Source organism: Hyperolius riggenbachi, chromosome 2, assembly GCF_040937935.1.
Source record: "Hyperolius riggenbachi isolate aHypRig1 chromosome 2, aHypRig1.pri, whole genome shotgun sequence".
Classification (NCBI taxonomy): domain Eukaryota; kingdom Metazoa; phylum Chordata; class Amphibia; order Anura; family Hyperoliidae; genus Hyperolius; species Hyperolius riggenbachi.
Window position 1 is genome coordinate 159,663,282 of NC_090647.1, and position 24,530 is coordinate 159,687,811.

The 24,530-nt window shown below is 44.5% G+C and overlaps 1 protein-coding gene across 2 annotated transcripts in view; it reads right to left on the bottom strand.

Annotated features, from left to right (window-relative positions):
* Window positions 1-24,530, bottom strand: part of GPALPP1 (GPALPP motifs containing 1) — an 81,464-nt gene that overhangs the window by 15,537 nt on the left and 41,397 nt on the right. For both annotated transcript variants that reach the window (XM_068267761.1, XM_068267760.1), the window contains one exon: window positions 1,910-2,050. In XM_068267761.1, coding sequence (XP_068123862.1) covers window positions 1,910-2,050 — 141 coding nt within the window. The remainder of the gene's footprint in view (window positions 1-1,909; window positions 2,051-24,530) is intronic.

Here is a 24,530-nt window from a genome sequence, read left to right on the forward strand (position 1 = left end):
TATTTCATTTTTGTGGACTAAGCAGAGCTATTACTGTATGTATAAATTATTTATGATAACTATTATCTGAGAAATAGAATATTTTTTCATATTTTCTATTTTAATTACAGTTTAAATTCATTAGGAGTCGGTGCATTAGGAGTACCCAAAAACTGCCCCGACTCCGACTCCACAGCCCTGGTTAATGTCATGCTATACAGTCAGGTTCCCAACTCCCTCTCTGTATGCAGCTTCCTTGTTGTCTGATATTAGCACACAGACAGACACATACCTTTATTTTGTACAACTGCAGCCCCATTCACAGTTATTCTCACGTCTGCCCTGTTGTGTCTATGCAGGTTTTTTTGCTGTGGTTGGACCTATGACCTTCACCATGTAAAGACCTGGCTTGTCGATACACTCCCCTTCCTCATTTAGTAGAAGCCTAAACACTTGCTATTCGGAGACCCTAAAGCAGCTTCCTTCACACTCGGTGCTATGCAAGGAGGCTTATGGGTGATGCGCTGCTCATAAGACAAAGCTGCAGGCTGGTTAAGGTCAGTAGGCTATGGATTGGTTATCAATATATTGTATAGATATTGTATTGTATAGAAGTCAAAGATCTAGGAAGAGAACCTACTCATTTGGATACAACTTTGCTGTTCTAATGTCCAATGACAGTTGCACATAACTAAATCTACGGCATTTTTATAGATGCTTCGTGTGACAAAGCACAGATTTACACCACACCAGCTTCACACGCTCCCGCCACGATATGGTGCAGGTACCGCCGAGAACTTTGCTTTCATTAGACAGCTGAGTTCTATGTACCAATCAGGAGCCAATTTCATTGGCTCCACCCCCAGAGGTTACTGTGAACCAAATAGTGATCACATGGTGGGAATAGTAAAACCTGGTCTGTCATTAAGGGTTTTTTCAGGTTGGTACTGAGTTGGTTAAAGAGGACCTGAAGTGGGTGGAATGCAGAGCAATACCAGTTGCCTGACTTGTCTGCTCTGATAACTTTGGGTCATTACACCATAAATTAGAACAAATGCTTCGACTCGTCTGACTCCACTGGCTGCATGCTTGTTGCCGGTGTGTGACTCAAACAACGGTAGCCAGAAGCTCAGCATGACAGCCAGGCAACTGGCATTATTTATAAGGGAATCGCGATGGCAGACTCCTTATTCCTCTCACATCAGATTCACTTTAAGATTAGTAATCCAGATAAAATGATCATGGCTCATATAAAGTCATTTAACAGAACACAGTTATGGCTGCTGTTACACTTTAATACCCACTGCTATATCGGTGTTTGTATTTACTGTACATTGCAGTATGTGTAAGCCATGTGTTACTATCATAATAAAGTTCATTATGAACACATGCTGACAAAACAAAAACCTGCTCGTTAAAGCATAGGATATTTTTGTATTTGTTTAATACATGCATAAATATGTATGTATATACAAAGAACACAAGGAAATACAGTACAGGTAGTCCCCGGTTAACGAACGAGATAGGGACTGTAGGTTCGTTCTTAACCTGAATCTGTTCTTAAGTCGGAACATTGTGCCCCCCTGTACCTCTTCTGTGCCTCCAGTGTCCCCCTCTGTGTCACCTCTGCCCTTTGTACCTGTTTATACAAGTTTAAAAGCCATTTTTTCTTAGATTTTTTTAAAATCGATTTTCTCAAAAGCTACAAGTCCAATTTGAATTTTTTTTTTTACTTGTTACCATGGAAACAGAATCCATGCCGTTCGTATCGGCGGGTCGTACGTAAGTCGGGCATTTGTAGGTCAGGGGACTACCTGTACATGCACATAGCACATAATAGCGCTGCGTAATATGTTTGCGCTTTATAAATAGAACAAATAAATAGCTGAGTTACAACAGTGACATAATGTATATCAACCATTCAACTTACATCTTTTCCCGTAAGTTTCTGTTTCATTTTCCAAGCTCTCTGCTCAATATCCTCAATAGTGCTGGATTGCACAGGGCCTTTAGCGGGAACAGGGCCTATCATATCGTCATCCCCATCCTCCTCTTTTCCATCATCTGCAGACTAGAAATATAAACATTTGATAAAGATAAACTTCAGTTCAGCCCGCTGAGGTCAGCTTACGTACTTGCACATAAAGTGTACACATGACAATATAACACAAGGGTGAATAAATCATCATTTTAACATACAGCACATACCATACTCAGAAACAATTCTCCATTTTGCCATCATTTCTAAAAGGAGAACTTTTATCCAATTTTTAAATACAGTGTGAACCCACATAAGACCTTTGTTACTTCCCCTCTAATTCACCTACCGTAAATCTAACCAGATGGTATTTTCAGGAAGTTTACATCTAATTATAAAACGTATTCAGAGAGACTAACAAGTCATATATAACAGTCAGCAACACAGGAGTTCCTAAGTTCCTCATTTTATAAATGATAGTTTGAAATACTGTACCTATGTGTCAAATCAAGTATTTTTGCTTGCAGAGGAACTGTAACCAAGGATTGAACTTCATCCCAATCAGTAGCTGATACCCCCTTTCCCACAAGAAATCTTAACCTTTTCTTAAAGGGAACACCAGGGGGTTATGTATGGTTGATATTGTGGTATAACCCCTCCCACAGTGTGATGTCAGCACCTAGGTACTGACATCACACTGTGGGAGCCTTGTTGCATTGTGGGAAATAACAGCTGTTTCCAAATGCCAAGCAACCAGCATCTCCTTCCACAGGCATCACCTGCCACCTGTAAAGATGTTGCCATGTGATAAATGTCAGAATGTAAATATAGATCTCCAAAATGAACAATCCCAAAGGACTTGGTTTGCTTATCTTCCATACACTGAATCAGATGAATATAAAAAATTATAGCCCCAACCTAACCACATTTATCATACACTAGGCAGCATGGCGGATAGCACTCTTGTCTTGTAGTGCTGGGTCCCCACTACGGAGAGTCCCATGTAGGTAAGTACAGTAGATGCACGCTGCCCACCCCAAAAGGACACAGGCAGGAGAAGTTTGTTTTAAATATTTAACGTAGGAGCACTCAGGTGCTCAGATGCCTTTAATGATCCAGCATGCCAGATCATTAAGCATCAATCAGCGGCTGAGTCCATTGTCCCCGTCATTACCCCACCAGCAGCAGCTGCTCCATCGGCCCTCCTCCATATAGAGAAAGGGAAAAAAATGTTTTGGTCGTTGCCAAGGTCATGCCTGTGCAGAACTGGTTCCCCACAGTGCTACTCCCAGGATTGAGTTCAACCCAAGCAGGTGACACAGATTCTGCTAAGCATGTACATATGTACAGTATGCACCTTTCGTCTTATTTTTTTTAAACAACCACATTCAGATCATGATTTCCTAGTTTGAGAAAATAAGCTACTTTGTAACAGAACAGGAGGATCAATGCAAATATTCTGGAATAAAGGTAAACATGGATTGTTTGCACATGGTGTTGCTGTCTTAAAGAGAAACTCCAACCAAGAATTGAACTTTTTCCCAATCAGTAGCTGATACCCCATTTTACATGAGAAAGACAATGATTTTCACAAACAGACCATCAGGGGGCGCTGTGTGACTGATTTTGTGCTGAAACCCCTCCCACAAGAGGCTCTGAATACTGCGGTACTGCTGGCAAACTGCCACAATGTAACAATGTTCAGAGACAGGAAATAGCTGTTATTAGCTATCTGTAACAGACAGAGCAGCTAGAAACAGCTAAATAACCTGCCCACAGTAACAATGTCACCATGTAATAAATGTCAGAATGTGAATCTGGGAGAGGAAAGATTTTACAATGAGCAAACACTGACTAAATCATTTATACATAATTATGGTAATAAATGAAGCACTTTTTTTACTACATTATTTTCACTGGAGTTCCTCTTTAAGCAAACCAACTGTCAGTGTAAACAACTGAAATGGCACAAGAGCCGATTACTGAAAATGACCTTTTGTGGCCTTAGAGCGGATCCGAGATGAAAAACTATAACAAGTAACTTGTGCAAGATAGATATAATCTATCTATCTATACACACACACGCACGCACGCACACACGCACTCACACACACTACAGTTTAGGCAACTTTGTTAACCATGTCATGAATTTCCTGTGCAAATTGTTGGTTGTTACGATAAAAATTAAATATATCATATAGGAGACACACAATGTGATATTTGAGAAGTAAAATGAAGTTTATTGAATTTACAGAAAGTGTACAATAATTGTTTAAACAAAAATGAGACAAAAAAGAAATGCAATCAATATTTAGTAGATCCTCCTTTTGCAGAAATTATAGCCTCTAAACGCTCCCTGTAGGTTCCAATGAGAGAGTCTGGCTTCTGGTTGAAGGTATTTTGGACCATTCCTCTTTACAAAACATCTCTAGTTCATTTAGGTTTGATGGTTTCCGAGCATGGACAGCTCTCTTTAACTCACACCACAGATTTTAAATAATATTCAGGCCTGGGGACTGAGATGGCCATTCCAGAACGTTGTACTTGTTCCACTGCATGAATGCCTTAGTGGATTTTGAGCAGTGTTTAGGGTCGTTGTCTTGTTAAAAGATCCAGCCCTGGCGCAGCTTCAGCTTTGTCACAGATTCCTGGACATTGGTCTCCAGAATCTGCTGATACTGAGTGGAATCCATGCGTCCCTCAACTATGACAAGATTCCCAGCCCCTGCACTGGCCACACAGCCCCACAGCAAGATGGAACCATTACTATATTTTACTGTAGGTAGCAGGTGTTTTTCTTCAAATGCTGTGTTGTTTTTCCTCCTTGCATAACGCCCCTTGATATGCCAAAATAACTCAATTTTAGTTTCAGCAGTCCACAGCACCTTATTCCAAATTAAGCTGGCTTGTCCAAATGTGCTTTTGCATACCTCAAGCGGCTCTGTTTGTGCTGTGGGCGGAGAAAAGGCTTCCTCTGCATACAACATCTCCTTGTGTAAAGTGCGCCAAATGGTTGAAAGATGCACAGTGACTCCATCTGCAGCAACATGATGTAAGTCTTTGGTGCTGGTCTGTGGGTTGACTGACTGTTCTCACCATTCGTTGCTTCTGTTTATCCAGGATTTTTCTTGGTCTGCCACTTCCAGCCTTAACTTGAACTGAGCCTGTGGTCTTCCATTTCCTCAATATGTTCCTAACTGTGGAAACAGACAGCTGAAATATCTGAGACAGCTTTCTGTATTTTTCCCCTAAACCTTGAACAATCTTTGTCTTTAGGTCATTTGAGAGTTGTTTTGAGACCCCCATGTTGCTACTCTTTTAGGGAAATTTAAAAGAGGAGGGAAACTTACTATTGACCCCCTTAAATAGTCTTTCTTATAATTGGATTCACCTGTGTATGTAGGTCAGGGGTCACTGAGCCTACCAAGCCAATTTGAGTTCCAATAATTAGTTCTAAAGGTTTAATGATCTACTGGAATCAATAAAGTGCCCAAATTTATGAACCTGCCTAATTTTATATAAACAATTATTGCGCACTTCCTGTAAATGCAATAAACTTCATTTCACTTCTCAAATATCACTGTGCTTGTCTTCTATATGATATATTTAAATGACATGATTTATCGTAACAACCAACAATTTATACAGGAAAATCATGACGATTAATGTTGCCCAAACTTTCGCATCCCACTGTATTATATATATATATATATATATATATATATATATATATATATATATATATATATATATATATATATGTGTGTATATAGGTTTGCAAAAGTATTCCGCATTTTGTCATATTACTGCCACAAACATGAATTCATTTTATTGGGATTCCACGTGTAAGACCAATACAAAGTGGTGTACATGTGAGAAGTGGAACGAAAATCATACATGATTCCAAACATTTAAAATAAATAAATAACTGAGAAGTGGGGTGTGCGTAATTATTCAGCCCCCTTTGTAGAACCACCTTTTGCTGCAATTACAGCTGCCAGTCTTTTAGGGTATGTCTCTACCAGCTTTGCACATCTAGAGACTGAAATCCTTGCCCATTCTTCTTTGCAAAACAGCTCCAGCTCAGTCAGATTAGATGGACAGCGTTTGTGAACAGCAGTTTTCAGATCTTGCCACCGATTCTCGATTGGATTTAGATCTGGACTTTGACTGGGCCATTCTAACACATGGATATGTTTTGTTTTAAACCACTCCATTGTTGCCCTGGCTTTTTGTTTAGGGTCGTTGTCTTGCTGGAAGGTGAACCTCCGCCCCAGTCTCAAGTCTTTTGCAGACTCCAAGAAGATTTCTTCCACATTCCCATCAACTCTGACCAGCTTCCCTGTCCCTGCTGAAGAGAAGCACCTCCAGAGCATGATGCTGCCACCACCATATTTGACAGTGGGGATGGTGTGTTCTGAGTGATGTGCAGTGTTAGTTTTCTGCCACAAATAGCGTTTTGCATTTTGGCCAAAAAGTTCCATTTTGCTCTCATCTGACCAGAGCACCTTCTTCCACATGGTTGCCGTGTCCCCCACATGGCTTGTGGCAAACGGGACTTATGCTTTTCTGTTAACAATGGCTTTCTTCTTGCCACTCTTCCATAAAGGCCAACTTTGTGCAGTGCACGACTAATAGTTGTCCTATGGGCAGATTCACCCACCTGAGCTGTAGATCTCTGCAGCTCGTCCAGAGTCACCATGGGCCTCTTGACTGCATTTCTGATCAGCGCTATCCTTGTTCGGCCTGTTAGTTTAGGTGGACGGCCTTGTCTTGGTAGGTTTACAGTTGTGCCATACTCCTTCCATTTCTGAATGATCGCTTGAACAGTGCTTCGTGGGATGTTCAAGCCTTTGGAAATCTTTTGTAGCCTAAGCCTGCTTTAAATTTCTCAATAACTTTATCCCTGACCTGTCTGGTGTGTTCTTTGGACTTCATGGTGTTGTTGCTCCCAAGATTCTCTTAGGCAACCTCTGAGGCCGTCACAGAGCAGCTGTATTTGTACTGACATTAGATTACATACAGGTGCACTCTATTTAGTCATTAGCACTCATCAGGCAATGTCTATGGGCAACTGACTGCACTCAGACCAAAGGGGGCTGAATAATTACACACACCCCACTTTGCAGTTATTTATTTGTAAAAAATGTTTGGAATCATTTATGATTTTCGTTCCACTTCTCACGTGTACACCACTTTGTATTGGTCTTTCCCATGGAATTCCAATAAAATTGATTCAAGTTTGTGGCAGTAATATGACAAAATGTGGAAAACTTCAAGGGGGCTGAATACGCGTGTGTGTGTGTGTGTGTGTGTGTGTGTGTGTGTGTGTGTGTGTGTGTTTTACACAGCAAATCTCTTCAACAGTATATGATTATTTCTTCCTGTGATACAATGAGAGAAGCCATGTTCTGTTTAATACAGGCAAGCTGATCTGCATCTCGAGCCCTCAGCCTGTGAAAACGTCACTCCCCTCTCCTCCTCCCCTCTGCTTCTGAAATCTCTGGCTAGTACCACCTCCTCCTGCCCAGACTGAGCTCCCATAAGCCCTTGCTACATGAGTCGGAGAGTGTCAACACACTGGAGAAGCTGTGGGTGAGGCTTGTTTAGTTTATAGGGAATTAGAGTATTAAAACAAAAAAAAAGTATTAAGCTTGAGGGATGCCCTATAAACTATATGAAAGAAACAATTATGCAATGAGTAAAAGTTTATCTCGGATCCACTTTAAGGTTTGCATATCAACAAAGTAAGTATACATTAAAAAGATACTGATCTGAATACAGTATATACATATTAAGCTACTAATGATATTCGTCAATAATCTAAATAGGTATTTGAATATAATTGTGTAATCTTATTCTATATTTTCGTTTATATCCTTCAATATCACTTTATACTAATGCTAGTCAATGAAATAAACGTGTTTAACTTCAACAAAGCTAAAAAGGGCTGTGGGGTGTTTTTCAACATATCGGTTTTATTTATTGTATATTTTCACACAAAAAAATAATACACAATTAAATCTATTATTAGAGACAAAGTATTATGTACCATTGTTGGTACACCATTGGTTTTGCTTAAACTCAGTCCTTGTGGGCGACACTAAGGGCCTTTTTCCACTAGCCTGCGATTTGCGATTTGATTCTAATCGCAAATCGCAAGGTACATGAAACTAATGGAAACTGCAGCTGCAATTTCCATTAGTGCGATCCGATTGCGATGCGATTTTGGTCAAATCGCAATCGTCGTTCTGCCGCGTTTTGTATGCGATTGAGCTGGACTATAATGAGTATAGTAGCTCAATCGCAATCGCAATCGCATGGTGGAAATTGAAACGCGATTGCGATCGCGATCGGAATCGCGATCGCAATCGCGATCGCATTTCATAGTGGAAAAGAGCCCTAATAGTATGTGTATACGTACAGCCGTGGTCAAAATAATACCAGTCCAACATCACTAACTTGATCAACCACTAATTTTGTTAGCAATTAGAATTTTACTTGGCAAGTAATTTACTAGTAGGTTTAGTAGAGTAATAGAAAACCAATAGACCACACAGTCATGACATATATGCTGCCAAGTCTGTGTAGCTGAATCACTAATTGAAAGTGGCTCATAATAGCAGTGTGGAGTTCAATTAGTGAGGTCATTTATTCATTTTGTGAAATGATAAGTGCCAATTTATGGACCTTATTTAGGAAGGAAGGCAGCAAATGTTGTGTACTACAATGGTTATAGTTCATTTCCCTCTGAAAATCCAAGTAAAATGAGTCATTCAAGGCTCTGATTAAAAGTTGATTGTAGAGCAAAAGACAAAAAAGTGGAGAAAGTAATGTGAGGCTCAGCTAAAATAAAATAAAAATGGCAACCAAAACCTGAAATACATGGAAGAAAACAGAAAACTGAAAAACAGATCAAAGAATAGCCAAAATGGCAAAGGATCAGCCAATGAACGGGTCCAGGAAGATCAAAGAAGGTCTAAAGTTACCTGCATGAATGGTTATAATTAGAAGACACCAATTTGTCAGCCAAGGCCCATTGTTGGAAAAAAAAAAAAAAAAAAAGATATGTGCTGAAGAGTTTACAATCTGCCAAAGAACTTACTGACTGGCCTAAAAAGAAACTGTGCAACATTGACAGCAAAACTGTTATTTTTTGAGTCTAGGGACCGCACACAGTTTGTCAGATGACCCCAAACACTGATTTCAAGCCACAGTACACTGAAGACAGTGAAGCTTTGTGGCACAAGCCTCCCGATACGGTGCGCTTTCTACTGTGTTTCCCTGAAAACAAGACACTGTCTTATATTAATTTTTCCACAAAAAATGTGCTAAGGCTTATTTTCAGGGAGGTCTTATATTTTGTGGGGGTAGTGAGATCCCCCTTGTGTATAGCCATACCCCGCTAATGTATAGCCAGATTTACCCCCACCCCTCGTGTATAGCCAGACACCCCCCCCCCTCCGTATAGGCAGATCCCCTTCGCACATAGCCAGTCTTCCCCTCCCCCCTCATTACTTCCTGCTGGCCCCCTCCTCCTGAAAGACTGATCCCCGTGCTCCGCAGCTCCTCTGTCCGGCAGCTCCTCTGTCCGGCGGCATAATTCTAGCCGCAGATTAGTGGTAGTAGTGGTAAACTGTAATGAAGGCAGCTAGAGTATCACTATAACAGTGCCTTCATATACAGGAAGTGACATTACTTCCTGTATACAGAGGCGCAGATACAGTAATACGACGCTGTTACAGTGATACTCTAGCAGCTAGAGTATCACTGTAACAGTCTAGCTGCCTTCATTACAGTTCACTGCTAATCTGCGGTTTGAATTATGCCGTCGGGCAGAGGTGCTGCTGAGTATGGGGATTGGTCTTTCTGAAGAAGGGGACCCGGCAGGAGGTAATGCAGCAGGGGAAGTGGGGGGGGGGGGGCTGGAACAGGACATTTTAGGGGAGGGCTTGTATTTCGAAATATATGCTAGGGCTTACTTACTCAGGGGTTGTCATACTTTTGGGGAAACACAGTAAGAGGCCTATTTAGTGCTTACTAGGGTTCATGGATCAGTTTGACCACATCAAAGTACCTGAAGAGGTCATGTTGCCTTATGCATAAGGCAAGGTCTACAATTTGCAAGATTAGCAATTTTTATTTTTTTTTCAGATATTTGACCAGCCATCTATTTACTACCATTTTGGTATCCATTGGTGCCTGTGGTAGTCCTTTGTATGGTATTATTATTCTGTGCAGTGTATGGAAAAGTAATTTAACACGGGACATGTATGAACGAATCCTATATATATCAAAGAGTTTTTTGACACGTTCATTTACCGTCAGTCTGATTTACAAAAAATAGTTTGATTTTAAGTGCAGCGTGAACCTAGCCAAAGGCAATACCCTTGAAATGGGTGTTTAACCACTTAACACAACCAGACTTATAAAAACGTCCTGCTAGAGCCTCTCAACGGCTCCAGGATGTTTTTATAAGTCAAACAGTGCTGCTGTCACTGTGTGTGTGCGCGCTCCCACGCGTGAGATTAGTGAGTAAATAAAACCACCATAGAAAAAAAAATACACCTTTATTTCCAAATAATATATTGTCATCATACTTTGTACTAGGGACATAATTAACCACTTAACGACCGCCCCCAGCCGATGGGCGGCGGCAAAGACCGGTCCCAAACGACCGCAATACGCCCATCGGCGGGGGCGGCTGCGGGAGTGGCTATGCGGCGATCGCGTCATTCGTGACGCGATCAGCCGCCGGGGACTGGCTCCGCCCCCCGTTCGCCGTAACCCGCCGGCCGTTCGGAAGCGCCGGCGGGTTACTGGCATCCGGATCGCCGCTGCAACAGTGTATAATAGGCTTTGTAATGTATACAAAGCCTATTATACTGGCTGCCTCCTGCCCTGGTGGTCCCAGTGTCCGAGGGACCACCAGGGCAGGCTGCAGCCACCCTAGTCTGCACCCAAGCACACTGATTTCCCCCCCCCTGCCCCCTGATCGCCCACAGCACCCCTCAGACCCCCCCCTGCCCACCCCCCAGACCACTGTTTGCACCCAGTCACCCCCCTAATCACCCATCAATCACTCCCTGTCACTATCTGTCAACGCTATTTTTTTTTTAAGTCCCTAATCTGCCCCCTACTCCCTCCTGATCACCCCCCCACCCCTCAGATTCTCCCCAGACCCCCCCCCAGACCCCCCCCCCCCCCGTGTACTGTATGCATCTATCCCCCCTGATCACCTGTCAATCACCTGTCAATCACCTGTCAATCACCTGTCAATCACCCGTCAATCACCCCCTGTCACTGCCACCCATCAATCAGCCCCTGATCTGCCCCTTGCGGGCAATCTGATCACCCCCCCACACCAATAGATCGCCCGCAGATCCGACATCAGATCACCTCCCAAATCCATTGTTTACATCTATTCTCTCCTCTAAACACCCACTAATTACCCATCAATCACCCCCTATCACCACCTGTCACTGTTACCCATCAGATTAGACCCTAATCTGCCCCTTGCGGGCACCCAATCACCTGCCCACACGCTCAGATTGCCCTCAGACCCCCCCCCCCTTATCAATTCGCCCGTGCAATATTTACATCTGTTCTCCCCTGTAATAACCCACTGATTACCTGTCAATCACCCATCAATCACCCCCTGTCACTGCCACCCATCAATCACCCCCTGTCACTGCCACCCATCAATCAGCCCCTAACCTGCCCCTTGCGGGCAATCTGATCACCCACCCACACCAATAGATCGCCCGCAGATCCGACATCAGATCACCTCCCAAATCCATTGTTTACATCTATTCTCTCCTCTAAACACCCACTAATTACCCATCAATCACCCCCTATCACCACCTGTCACTGTTACCCATCAGATTAGACCCTAATCTGCCCCTTGCGGGCACCCAATCACCTGCCCACACGCTCAGATTGCCCTCAGACCCCCCCCCCTTATCAATTCGCCCGTGCAATATTTACATCTGTTCTCCCCTGTAATAACCCACTGATTACCTGTCAATCACCCATCAATCACCCCCTGTCACTGCCACCCATCAATCACCCCCTGTCACTGCCACCCATCAATCAGCCCCTAACCTGCCCCTTGCGGGCAATCTGATCACCCACCCACACCAATAGATCGCCCGCAGATCCGACATCAGATCACCTCCCAAATCCATTGTTTACATCTATTCTCTCCTCTAAACACCCACTAATTACCCATCAATCACCCCCTATCACCACCTGTCACTGTTACCCATCAGATTAGACCCTAATCTGCCCCTTGCGGGTACCCAATCACCCGCCCACACCTCAGAACGCCCTCAGACCCCAGCCCTGATCACCTCGCCAGTGCATTGCTTGCATCTATTTCCCCCCTCTAATCACACCTTGAGACACCCATCAATCACCTCCTTTCACCCCCTAGCACACCTACCCATCAGATCAGGCCCTAATTTGCCCCGTGTGGGCTCCTGATCACTCGGCCAAACCCTCAGATCCCCCTCAGACCCCCTTCCGATCACCTCCCCAGTGCATTGATTGCATCTATTTTCCCCTCTAACCGCCCCCTGAGACACCCATCAATCACCTCCTGTCACCTCCCTAGCACTCCTATCCATCAGATCAGGCCCAATACATCCTGTCATCTAAGAGGCCACCCTGCTTATGACCGTTTCCACAAAATTTGCCCCCTCGTAGACCACCTGTCATCAAAATTTGCAGATGCTTATACCCCTGAACAGTCATTTTGAGAAATTTGGTTTCCAGACTACTCACAGTTTTGGGCCCGTAAAATGCCAGGGCAGTATAGGAACCCCACAAGTGACCCCATTTTAGAAAGAAGACACCCCAAGGTATTCTGTTAGGTGTATGATGAGTTCATAGAATATTTTATTTTTTGTCAAAAGTTAGCGGAAATTGGATTGTTATTGTTTTTTTCACAAAGTGTCATTTTTCACTAACTTGTGAGAAAAAATAAAATCTTCTATGAACTCACCATACCCCTAACGGAATACCTTGGGGTGTCTTCTTTCTAAAATGGGGTCACTTGTGGGGTTCCTATACTGCCCTGGCATTTTAGGGGCCCTAAACCGTGAGGAGTAGTCTAGAAAACAAATGCCTCAAAATGACCTGTGAATAGGACGTTGGGCCCCTTAGCGCACCTAGGCTGCAAAAAAGTGTCACACATGTGGTATCGCCATACTCAGGAGAAGTAGTATAATGTGTTTTGTGGTGTATTTTTACACATACCCATGCTGGGTGGGAGAAATCTCTCTGTAAATGGACAATTGTGTGTAAAACAAATAAAAAAATGTGTCATTTACAGAGATATTTCTCCCACCCAGCATGGTTATATGTAAAAATACACCACAAAACACATTATACTACTTCTTCTGAGTACGGCGATACCACATGTGTGACACTTTTTTGCAGCCCAACTGTGCTAAGGGGCCCAAAGTCCAATGAGTACCTTTAGGATTTCACAGGTCATTTTGAGACATTTGGGTTCAAGACTACTCCTCACGGTTTAGGGCCCCTAAAATGCCAGGGCAGTATAGGAACCCCACAAGTGACCCCATTTTAGAAAGAAGACACCCCAAGGTATTCTTTTAGGTGTATGATGAGTTCATAGAAGATTTTATTTTTTGTCACAAGTTAGCGGAAATTGATATGTATTGTTTTTTTTTTCACAAAGTGTCATTTTCCGCTAACTTGTGACAAAAAAAAAATCTTCTATGAACTCACCATACTCCTAACAGAATACCTTGGGGTGTCTTCTTTCTAAAATGGGGTCACTTGTGGGGTTCCTATACTGCCCTGGCATTTTAGGGGCCCTAAACCGTGAGGAGTAGTCTAGAATCCAAATGCCTCAAAATGACCTGTGAATAGGACGTTAGGCCCCTTAGCGCACCTAGGTTGCAAAAAAGTGTCACACATGTGGTATCGCCGTACTCAGAAGAAGTAGTATAATGTGTTTTGGGGTGTATTTTTATACATACCCATGCTGGGTGGGAGAAATCTCTCTGTAAATGGACAATTGTGTGTAAAAAAAATCAAATAATTGTCATTTACAGAGATATTTCTCCCACCCAGCATGGGTATGTGTAAAAATACACCCCAAAACACATTATACTACTTCTCCTGAGTACGGCGGTACCACATGTGTGGCACTTTTTTGCACCCTAAGTGCGCTAAGGGGCCCAAAGTCCAATGAGTACCTTTAGGATTTCACAGGTCATTTTGCCACATTTGGTTTCAAGACTACTCCTCACGGTTTAGGGCCCCTAAAATGCCAGGGCAGTATAGGAACCCCACAAATGACTCCATTTTAGAAAGAAGACACCCCAAGGTATTCCGTTAGGAGAATGGCGAGTTCATAGAAGATTTTATTTTTTGTCACAAGTTAGCGGAAAATGACACTTTGTGAAAAAAAACAATTAAAATCAATTTCCGCTAACTTGTGACAAAAAAAAAAAATCTTCTATGAACTCACCATACATCTAACGGAATACCTTGGGGTGTCTTCTTTCTAAAATGGGGTAATTTGTGGGGTTCCTATACTGTCCTGGCATTTTAGGGGCCCTAAACCGTGAGGAGTAGTCTTGAAACGAAATTTCTCAAAATGACCTGTGAAATCCTAAAGGTACTCATTGGACTTTGGGCCCCTTAGCGCAGTTAGGGTGCAAAAAAGTGCCACACATGTGGTATCGCCGTACTCAGGAGAAGTAGTATAATGTGTTTTGGGGTGTATTTTTCCACATACCCATGCTGAGTGGGAGAAATATCTCTATAAATAGACAATTGTGTGTAAAAAAAATAAAAAAATTGTCATTTACGGAGATATTTCTCCCACCCAGCATGTGTATGTGTAAAAATACACCCCAAAACACATTATACTACTTTTCCTGAGTACGGCAATACCACATGTGTGGCACTTTTTTGCGGCCTAACTGCGCTAAGGGGCCCAAAGTCCAATGAGCATCTTTAGGCTTTACAGGGGTGCTTACAATTAGGCACCCCCCAAATGCCAGGACAGTAAACACACCCCACAAATGACCCCATTCTGGAAAGTAGACACTTCAAGGTATTCAGAGAGGAGCATAGTGAGTCCGTGGCAGATTTCATTTTTTTTTGTCGCAAGTTAGAAGAAATGGAAACTTTTTTTTTTTTTTTTTTTTTGTCACAAACTGTCATTTTCCGCTAACTTGTGACAAAAAATAAAATCTTCTATGAACTCACCATGCCTCTCACTGAATACTTTGGGATGTCTTCTTTCCAAAATGGGGTCATTTGGGGGGTATTTGTACTATCCTGGAATTTTAGCCCCTCATGAAACATGACAGGTGCGCAGAAAAGTCAGAGATGCTTGAAAATGGGAAAATTCACTTTTGGCACCATAGTTTGTAAACGCTATAACTTTTACCCAATCCAATAAATATACACTGAATGTTTTTTTTTTAATCAAAGACATGTAGCAGAATAACTTTCGCGCTCAAATGTATAGGAAATTTTACTTTATTTGAAAAATGTCAGCACAGAAAGTTAAAAAAGTCATTTTTTTGACAAAATTCATGTCTTTTTTGATGAATATAATAAAAAGTAAAACTCGCAGCAGCAATCAAATAGCATCAAAAGAAAGCTGTATTAGTGACAAGAAAAGGAGGTAAAATTCATTTAGGTGGTAGGTTGTATGACCGAGCAATAAACCGTGAAAGCTGCAGTGGTCTGAATGGAGAAAAAGGCTCTGGTCCTTAAGGGGCGAAAAGACTGTGGTCCCGAAGTGGTTAAAATGTTGTAATAACCAGGATAAATAGGCAGATAAAATGTGTGGGTTTTATACACAGTAGCAGTGTTTATATTAAAACTATAGGGGATGAAATTGGAGAAATAGTGTATTTTTTCATTTTTTTATTGTTTTTCCCTTTAAAATGCACAGAAAATAAAGTAATTACTGAAAACAAATTTCAACCTAAAAAACCCTAATTGGTGGTGAAAAAAAGATATAGAACATTTCATTGTGATTAGTAGAGATTAAGCTATTGGCAAATGAAAGAGATAAACACTGAAAGGTGAAAATCGCTCTTGTCCGTTAGGGCAGGGGTCCCCAACCTGTGGTCCGCGGCCCACTGCTGGTCCGTGGGATGTTTGCAGTTGGGCCGTGGGACTGTCCTCTTGCCAACCACAACCGCGCCCCCCCCCCCCCCCCCAGCGGCCGCCGCTGCGGTTACCTTAGCCGGCGGCCGCTTTCTCCCTTATATTCCCCTCTCTCCTGCCGATGTATGATTCACAGCAACGTGCCCCGCGGCTGCTGTGATGATGATGCAGGGAGCAGGAGAGAGAGCGGCTTCCTGTAGCGGCACTATACTGGGCACTATACTAGCTATACTGGGGCACTATACTAGCTATACTGGGGCACTATACTAGCTATACTGGGGCACTATACTAGCTATACTGGGGCACTATACTAGCTATACTGGGCACTATACTAGCTATACTGGGCACTACCTACCCATACTGGGCACTATACTAGCTATACTGGCCACTATACTAGCTATACTGGGGCACTACCTGCCCATACTGGGACTATACTAGCTATATTGGGCACTATACTAGCTATACTGGGACACTATACTGGCTATACTGGGGCACTATGCTAGCTATACTGGGGCACTATGCTAGCTATACTGGGGTAACTATACTAGCCATACTGGGGCAACTAGACTCCATATACTGGGGCAACTATGCTAGCTATGCCACCACACCCCAGTCACCCCCCCCCCCCCCCCGGTAACCCGCTGCGCATGACACCGTCCACTAGGACACACCCCGAACCCCCCTCCCCCCCCCCCCCGGTAACCCGCTGCGCACGACACCGTCCACTAGGACACACCCCGAACCCCCCTTCCCCCCAACCCCACCCCTCCACCCGGAGAAAAATTTGGTCAGAAAGTGGTCCCCAGGCCCGAAAAGGTTAGGGACCCCTGCGCTAGTGTAAAAAACGCTTTGGGGTGAAGTGGCTAAACAAGGCAATGACCCCAAATACACTAATAAAAGAGCAACATTATTTACGTTATAGAGTGGCCAGGCCAAATCTAATGGAATGCTTTTGGTTTTACGTCAAACCAACAGCTGAGGAAAACCAAGCAATGCAGAAGAAATGTGGAATGTAGTCCAATCATCCTGTGCTGGAATACCTGTTCACAGGTGCCAGAAATTGGTTAACTCTATGCAACACCAATCTGCAGCAGTTCTCAGCTTGTACAAGGTGGCCCACGAAAGACCGGCTTTATGCCTGCCATGGCATGAGTTTACAGGCAGATGCTGGCTGGCTCTTCCCCATGCACCCCTTACTCGATCCCTGCTGTGTGTGTCCTCCTTGGCTTTACCGAAGCTTGTGTTGCCTGCATTTGCTGCCGTAAGAGAGTGTTACCCATAAAGCAGCAAATGCAAGCGACACAGGCTTCAATATAGACAGGGAGGAGACATACAGCAGGGATCAAGGAAGAGGTGCCCAAGCATTCACCTGTAAACACACGTCGTGGCAGGTAGAGGGGCCGGTCTTTCGTGTGCCACCCCGTATAAGTAAACACCAGTTTAAAAACAGCTTATAAACTGAAAATATTTCGCGTTTCTCTGAGTTATTAGTGATCCCGAGCCGAAGCTTGGGATCAAAATCAGATAGATCCCTTAGGAGAGGGAAACCTCAGGATCCAATTGAGGCTTCCCTCCCTGCTCTGAAGCCCCCCGTTGAAGAGCGTGGCCCCCCTTCACATCGGGGCCATGCAGCTCTTCTTCCTGAAGTTGGTTTGCGCAGTAGCTGCATGAGCCCGTCCGCTCATCCGCAGTTCTACAGAGCCGGCATCCCCGTCCTACTGCGCATTTGCAGCTGGGCCGGGTATTGTGCGGCCACGCTGGAGGAAGAAGAGATGTGCGGACCTGATATGATTAGCGACAATGCATTGTCGCTAATTTTGTGGGAGGCCACGCTCAGCGATGGGGGACATCAGAACACCAAGGAAAGCCTCAATAGGATGATGGGGCTTCCCTCTCTTTAGGTATCTAATTTTGTACCCAAGCTTCGGCTCGGGTACTCTTTGATAGACTAACATATCCCTATTTTTTCACTTTTTTTTTTTACAGTAATGCAGTACATATTTTCCATTACGTTAAGAATGGAATAGAATGTGCAGTGTTCCCAATGAATTTATGGAAATAAAAGCTTCTGTAAGGATTTTGTGCTTTATTCACTTTGTGAAACACACGGCTATTATTCTTAACACAGCTGTACTTGGCTTTATTATTGCCAAAAAATTCTTTAAGAATCTATTAGTTGGCATTCTTACATATTAAAATCAAAGACCAACGTCATCAGTGGACAACATGAACAGTGATCTCCCAAAATGAAAAAGGACCTTGTAAAATATTGGTCTGGCAAAGAGCTGGATGTTAAAAAGCACACCTACCCAAAGACTAAGGTGTATCAAATGCCATCTCGTGAAAAGGAAGCAGTGGCCCTTATTTAATTCACATTTTCTCCTAAGTTTTCTCCTTGGAGAGAATAATTTTTCACCTTTTTAAAGTAAATTTTCAGCACTCTCCAATTGAAAAAGTAACAAAAAGTAGGTGAAAAATTACTATCAAAATTATTCCTAGTGTTTTTTTGCTTGCTGGTGGCTTAAAAAGCATTTTATTGATTAGGTGTGAAAATGTCAACTAGGAGAAACCTTAGGAGAAAAAGTGTGCATAAATGACCTAACCGCAGGTGATTTTTTATCTTTAGAAATGCCTTAATAAATCATGTTTACCGAGTAGTGGGAGTCAATTGTCTATTTATAATGATCCTTTAACCTCCCTGGCGGTAAGCCCGAGCTCAGCTTGGGGCTATGCCGCGCAGGAGGATTTCTCAGGCCCTGCTGGGCCGATTTGCATCATTTAAAAAAAAACAAAAAAAACGCAGCTAGCACTTTGCTAGCTGCGTGTTCTATACGATCGCCGCCGCTCGCCGTCGATCCGCCGCTACCAGGCCGCGCCGCACCCCCTTTTTAAATATTTATGTCAAGAGGGTATAACACTGTTACTTTATAAACAATGGCTTGTAATTAGGGATGGACGCAAAACTGAAAAAAATGCACCTTTATTTCCAAATAAAATATTGGCGCCAAACATTGTGATAGGGACATAATTTAAACGGTTGTATAAACGGGACAAATGGGCAAATACATTTCATGGGTTTTAATTACAGTAGCATGCATTATTTAAAAACTATAAAGGCCGAAAACTGAAAAATAATACATTTTTTCCCACATTTTTTCCTATTTTCCCATTAAAACACATTTAGAATAAAATAATTCTTGGCATAATGTCCCACCTAAAGAAAGCCTAATTGGTGGCGAAAAAAACAAGATATACCGTATTTCGCGCCGTATAAGACGCTCTGGAATATAAGACGCACCCAGGTTTAGAGGGCAAAAATCAGGGAAAAAGAAAATACTAAACCTGGTGCGTCCATATTCCAGGAGCGTCTTGTACATGTCCTTCTGTGTGTCCTCATGTGCCCCATGTGTCCTTCTGTGCCTCCCATGTGTCCTCCTGTGCCCCCCATGTGCCCTTCTGTGCCTCCCATGTGTTCTCCTGTGTGTCCTCATGTGCCCCATGTGTCCTTCTGTGCCCCCCATGTGTCCTCATGTGCCCCCCATGTGTCCTCCTGTGCCCCTCATGTGCCCTTCTGTGCCCCCATGGGTTCTCCTGTGTGTCCTCATGTGCCCCCATGTGTCCTTCTGTGCCCCCCATGTGTCCTCATGTGCCCTTCTGTGCCCCCCACGGGTTCTCCTGTGTGTCCTCATGTGCCCCCATGTGTCCTTCTGTGCCCCCCATGTGTCCTCCTGTGTCCTCATGTGCCCCCCATGTGTGCTCCTGTGCCCCCCATGTGTGCTCCTGTGCCCCCCCATGTGTCCTCATGTGCCCCCATGTGTGCTCCTGTGCCCCCTCATGTGTTTTTCTGTGCCCCCATGTGCCCTCATTTGCCCCCCTGCCTTCCTCCCTCCCACCTGCCCGAGTCTCCTGCCCTCCGGATTGGAGTGTTAATAGCAGCAGCAACTTACCTTTGGCAGGCTCCTGCGCTGATCCTAGATCATTGCGCTGCCCCCCGCTAGCCTCCTCTGCCTCCCCCCTGTGTATTTGGCCCCCCGGGTGAAGGAATAAAGTATCGGCAGCTTACCTCCGCAGTGCGCCCGCGATGACTGCAGACGTCCGTCTTCCAGGCACTTCTCGCTCTAGTGGCCGGCTTGAACTGCGCGTCATCAGTTCAAGCCGGCCACTAGAGCGAGAAGTGCCTGGAAGACGGACGTCTGCAGTCACCGCGGGCGCACTGCGGAGGTAAGCTGCCGATACTTTATTTCTTCACCCGGGGGGCCAAATACACAGGGGGGAGGCAGAGGAGGCTAGCGGGGGGCAGCGCAATGATCTAGGATCAGCGCGGGAGCCTGCCAAAGGTAAGTTGCCGCCGCTATTAACACTGCATCCGGGGGGCCAGGAGACGCAGGCGGGCACAGAAAGGCAGGAACAGAAAGGCAGGGAATCCCCAACATGACGGCGGGTCGCGGTCCGTATCGGCGGGCGTTATTAAGTTGGGGATTCCCTGCCTTTGCCGTATAAGACGCAGGGACTTTTTCTCCCCATTTTTGGGGGAGAAAAAGTGCGTCTTATACGGCGACAAATACGGTAGTTCATTTCATTGCGACAAGTAATAATAAAGTTATAGACGAATGAATGGAAGGAGCGCTGAAAGGTGAAAATTGCTCTGGTGGTCAAGGGGTAAAACCCCTCAGTTGGGAAGTGGTTAAAACAAAAAAGTATTTGGCTTGAGGAATGCCCTATAAACAAACAATAGGAAAGGAACACAATTATGCAATGTGTAAAAGTTCATCTCGGATCCACTTTAAATGGGTTAATAGCACCCTGTGAACCTGCGGCGGATACTTCAGTTTGGCTCTGCATTATCTAACGGCTCAGCCCACCAATGCTTGACCCACTTCCCTTCTCGATCCCCTGCAATCTGGTTTTCGTGCAGCCCATTCTACAGAAACAGCCCTCACCAAAGTGGTCAATGACCTTGTTTTGTCAAAGCCGAAGGTAAATACTCCATTCTCCTCCTCCTGGACCTCTCCTTGACATTTGACACTGTCAACCACTCCCTCCTCCTCCACTCCCTGCAATCAATGGGCATTCAGGACCTAGCCTTAAAGCGGAACTGTAAAGTGTTTTTAAACACATTGTTTCACTTACCTGGGGCTTCCCCAAGCCCCCAGCAGCCGTCCTGTCCCGCGCCGGTCCTGCCCGAGCCTCCGTTCCCCCGCCGTCCTGCCGTTGACCTCTAAGTCGACGCCTGCGCAGCCCTGCCAAGTGTATCTTTTCATCGCGTTACCCTCTGCAATAGCAGGGGACGCGCAGAAAGGATACGCGTGGCCAGAGCCGTGCAGGCGCAGTGGCCCGGCGGTGAAACTGAAAGTAGCTGGCGGCGGGAGAACGGTGGCTCGGGCAGGAACGGCGCGGGACAGGACGGCTGCTGGGGGCTTGGGGAAGCCCCAGGTAAGTGAAACAATGTGTTTAAAAACACTTTACAGTTCCGCTTTAAAGGTGGTACACACATCAGATAAAAGTCTTTGGAAAATGAAAAATCACAGACCAGTTTTACCCACTATCATGTAGTATGAGAGCCATACCTACACAGTCTCTTTCTTTTGAGCTGAATTCCCCATCAGATAAAACCTTTGCAAGATGCTGCACACATGCAAAAGATCAGTATCTGCAAAAGATCTGCTCCTGCAAAATGCATTCATAGTCTATGATATCTGCAGATCTCATACACACCTTGTTTAACAGACACTCATCTTCAGATCAGACAATCTGCAGATCTGAAGATCCATCCTGGTGGATCTGATATGCAGATGAATGTCTGTTAAACAACGTGTGTATGAGATCTGCAGTCATCATAGACTATGAATGCAATTTGCAGAAATGGATATTTTGGAGGAACTGATCTTTTGCAGATATTGATCTGTTGCTTGTGTACAGCATCTTTGTGTACAGCATCTTGCAAAGATTTTTATCTGATGGGGAGTTCAGCTCAATAGAATAGACTGCGTAGAGTATGCTCTCATACTACATGGAAGGGGGTACAATTGGTCTGTAATCTTTCATTTTTTCCAAAAAGACTTCTATCTGATGTGTGTTCCCACCTTTAGCCTGGATCTCCTTCTACCCCTCCAACCGCTCGTTCACAACATCCTTCAATAGCTCCTCATCCACTCCCATGCCCATCTCAGTTGGTGTTCCCCAAGACTCCGTCCTGGGACCTTTACTGTTCTCACGCTACACTGCATCAATTGGGGAAATCATCTCCTCCATGGGCTTCAACTACTACCTGTATGCCGAGGACACCCAGATATACCTTCACACCCAGATCTCTCCTCCTCCACCATGGGCAAGGTCTCCACCTGCCTCACATCCATTTCCTCCTGGATGGCCGGCAGGTTCCTGAAGCTTAATTTGGACAAGACTGATATTCCCATCCCACACAGCTGCACCCCTCCCAGGTATGCAGCAAAGTGGCATAGTGGTTAGCACTCTTGCCTTGCAAGCATTGGGTCCCCGCTTTAGATCCCAGCCAGGTTAACATCGGCAAGGAGTTTGTATGTTCTCCCCGAGTCTGCGTGAGTTTTCTCCGGGTACTCCTGTTTCCTCCCACACCCCCAAAACCATACAGCTAGGTTAATTGTCTTCCCCCCAAAATTGGCCCTAGACTACAATACCTACTAGTGTATAATAAATTTGAGAAGAAAAAAGACAGTACCTGTCACCAAACGCAGCAGGGCAGACACACCGGACCCAGGACAAGGAGCGTGCTCATCCACAAGTTTGTTGTATCCAGTAGATTTGAAGGCAAAAAAAAGGAGGCACCGCTTCTTTAAAATTTCTTTATTCCTTTATTCCGGTACAAATAGGTTAATTGGCTTCCCCCAAAATTGGCCCTAGACTACGATACATACACTAGTAGGTAGTAGATTTGAAGGCACACTCTGCCTCTGAGGAAGCTGGTTTAAGCCAGCTAAACAGCTGTCAGGCTCTTTTTACCCCCACTGCTGTGTACCTGCTATTTCCCCCACCGGAATAAAGGAATTTTAAAGAAGCCGTGCCTCCTTTATTTGCCTTCAAATCTACTACCTACTAGTGTATGTATCGTAGTCTAGGGCCAATTTTGGGGGAAGCCAATTTTGGGGGAAGCCAATTAACCTATTTGTATGTTTTTGGGGGTGTGGGAGGAAACAAGAGTACCCAGAGGAAACCCACACAGACACGGGGAGAACATACAAACTCCTTGCTGATGTTGACCTGGCTGGGATCCGAAGCGGGGACCCAGTGCTTACACTAGACATATGACTATGGTAGGGATTAGATTGTGAGCCCCTCTGAGGGACAGTAAAGTGACAAGACAATACACTCTGTACAGCACTGCGGAAGATGTCGGCGCTATATAAATGCTAAATAATAATAATAAGCATATCACTATCGATAACACTACCATTAGCCCTACCTCCCAAGACCACCGTCTAGATGTGTTACCCTGGACTATGCACTTTTCTTTGCACCCCACATCCAAAGTATTGGCCGATCCTGCAACTTCCACCTCCACAACATCTCCAGGATCAGATCCTACCAGTCTCCTGACACCACCAAAATGCTCATCCATGCCCTTGTCATCTCCCGCCTAGACTATTGCAATTCCCTTTGTCTGGCCTCCCCTCTAACTATATTACCCTTCAATCGGTAATAAATGTGGCAGCCAGACTGATAAACTCTTCTGATCGCATTGCCTCTACAACTCTTTGTAAAGCCCTCCAATGGCTCCCCGTCTGCTTCAGAATCAACTTTAAAGTTCTGTGCTTGGCCTGCAAATCAGTGCACCTGCCTGACCTACATCTTCGATCATGTCTACAGGCACATACTGGCCTGCCCCCTCCAATCCTCCAATGACATGTGCCTTGTCACACCATGCATATATCACTCCTATGCACAATTGCAGGACTGCACTAGGGCTGCCCCCACTCCCTGGAACTCACTCACACCAGTCTTCAGACTTTCCCCCACCTTTAATACCTTCAAACGAGTCCTCAAGACTCACCTTTTCATGCTTGCATACCCCCTCTTCATCAGCACCATAACATGTTCTGCTGGGCATCCTCTCAATAGATGCACCTACCGTCTCTCCCTCCACCCTTTAGATTAGACAACAACAAGGCCGGCACCACTGCAGAAGTAAATATAAGCTCTTTTATTGCATCACATCAATGGCTCGAACAATGACAAACGTTGTTTCGGGCATAGCCCTTTCTCAAATTGCAGTAGCCATAACCCTTTAGATTGTAAGCCTCTGGCAGGGTCCTCCTCCTTAGTGTTTCCAGCTTGATTATGCAATCTTACTGTCCGTCACCCCTCTTGTGGACTAGAACAGTCTCTATTTTGACCAAAGACACTGAACTACTATTATCTGCATGATCTTGTCTTG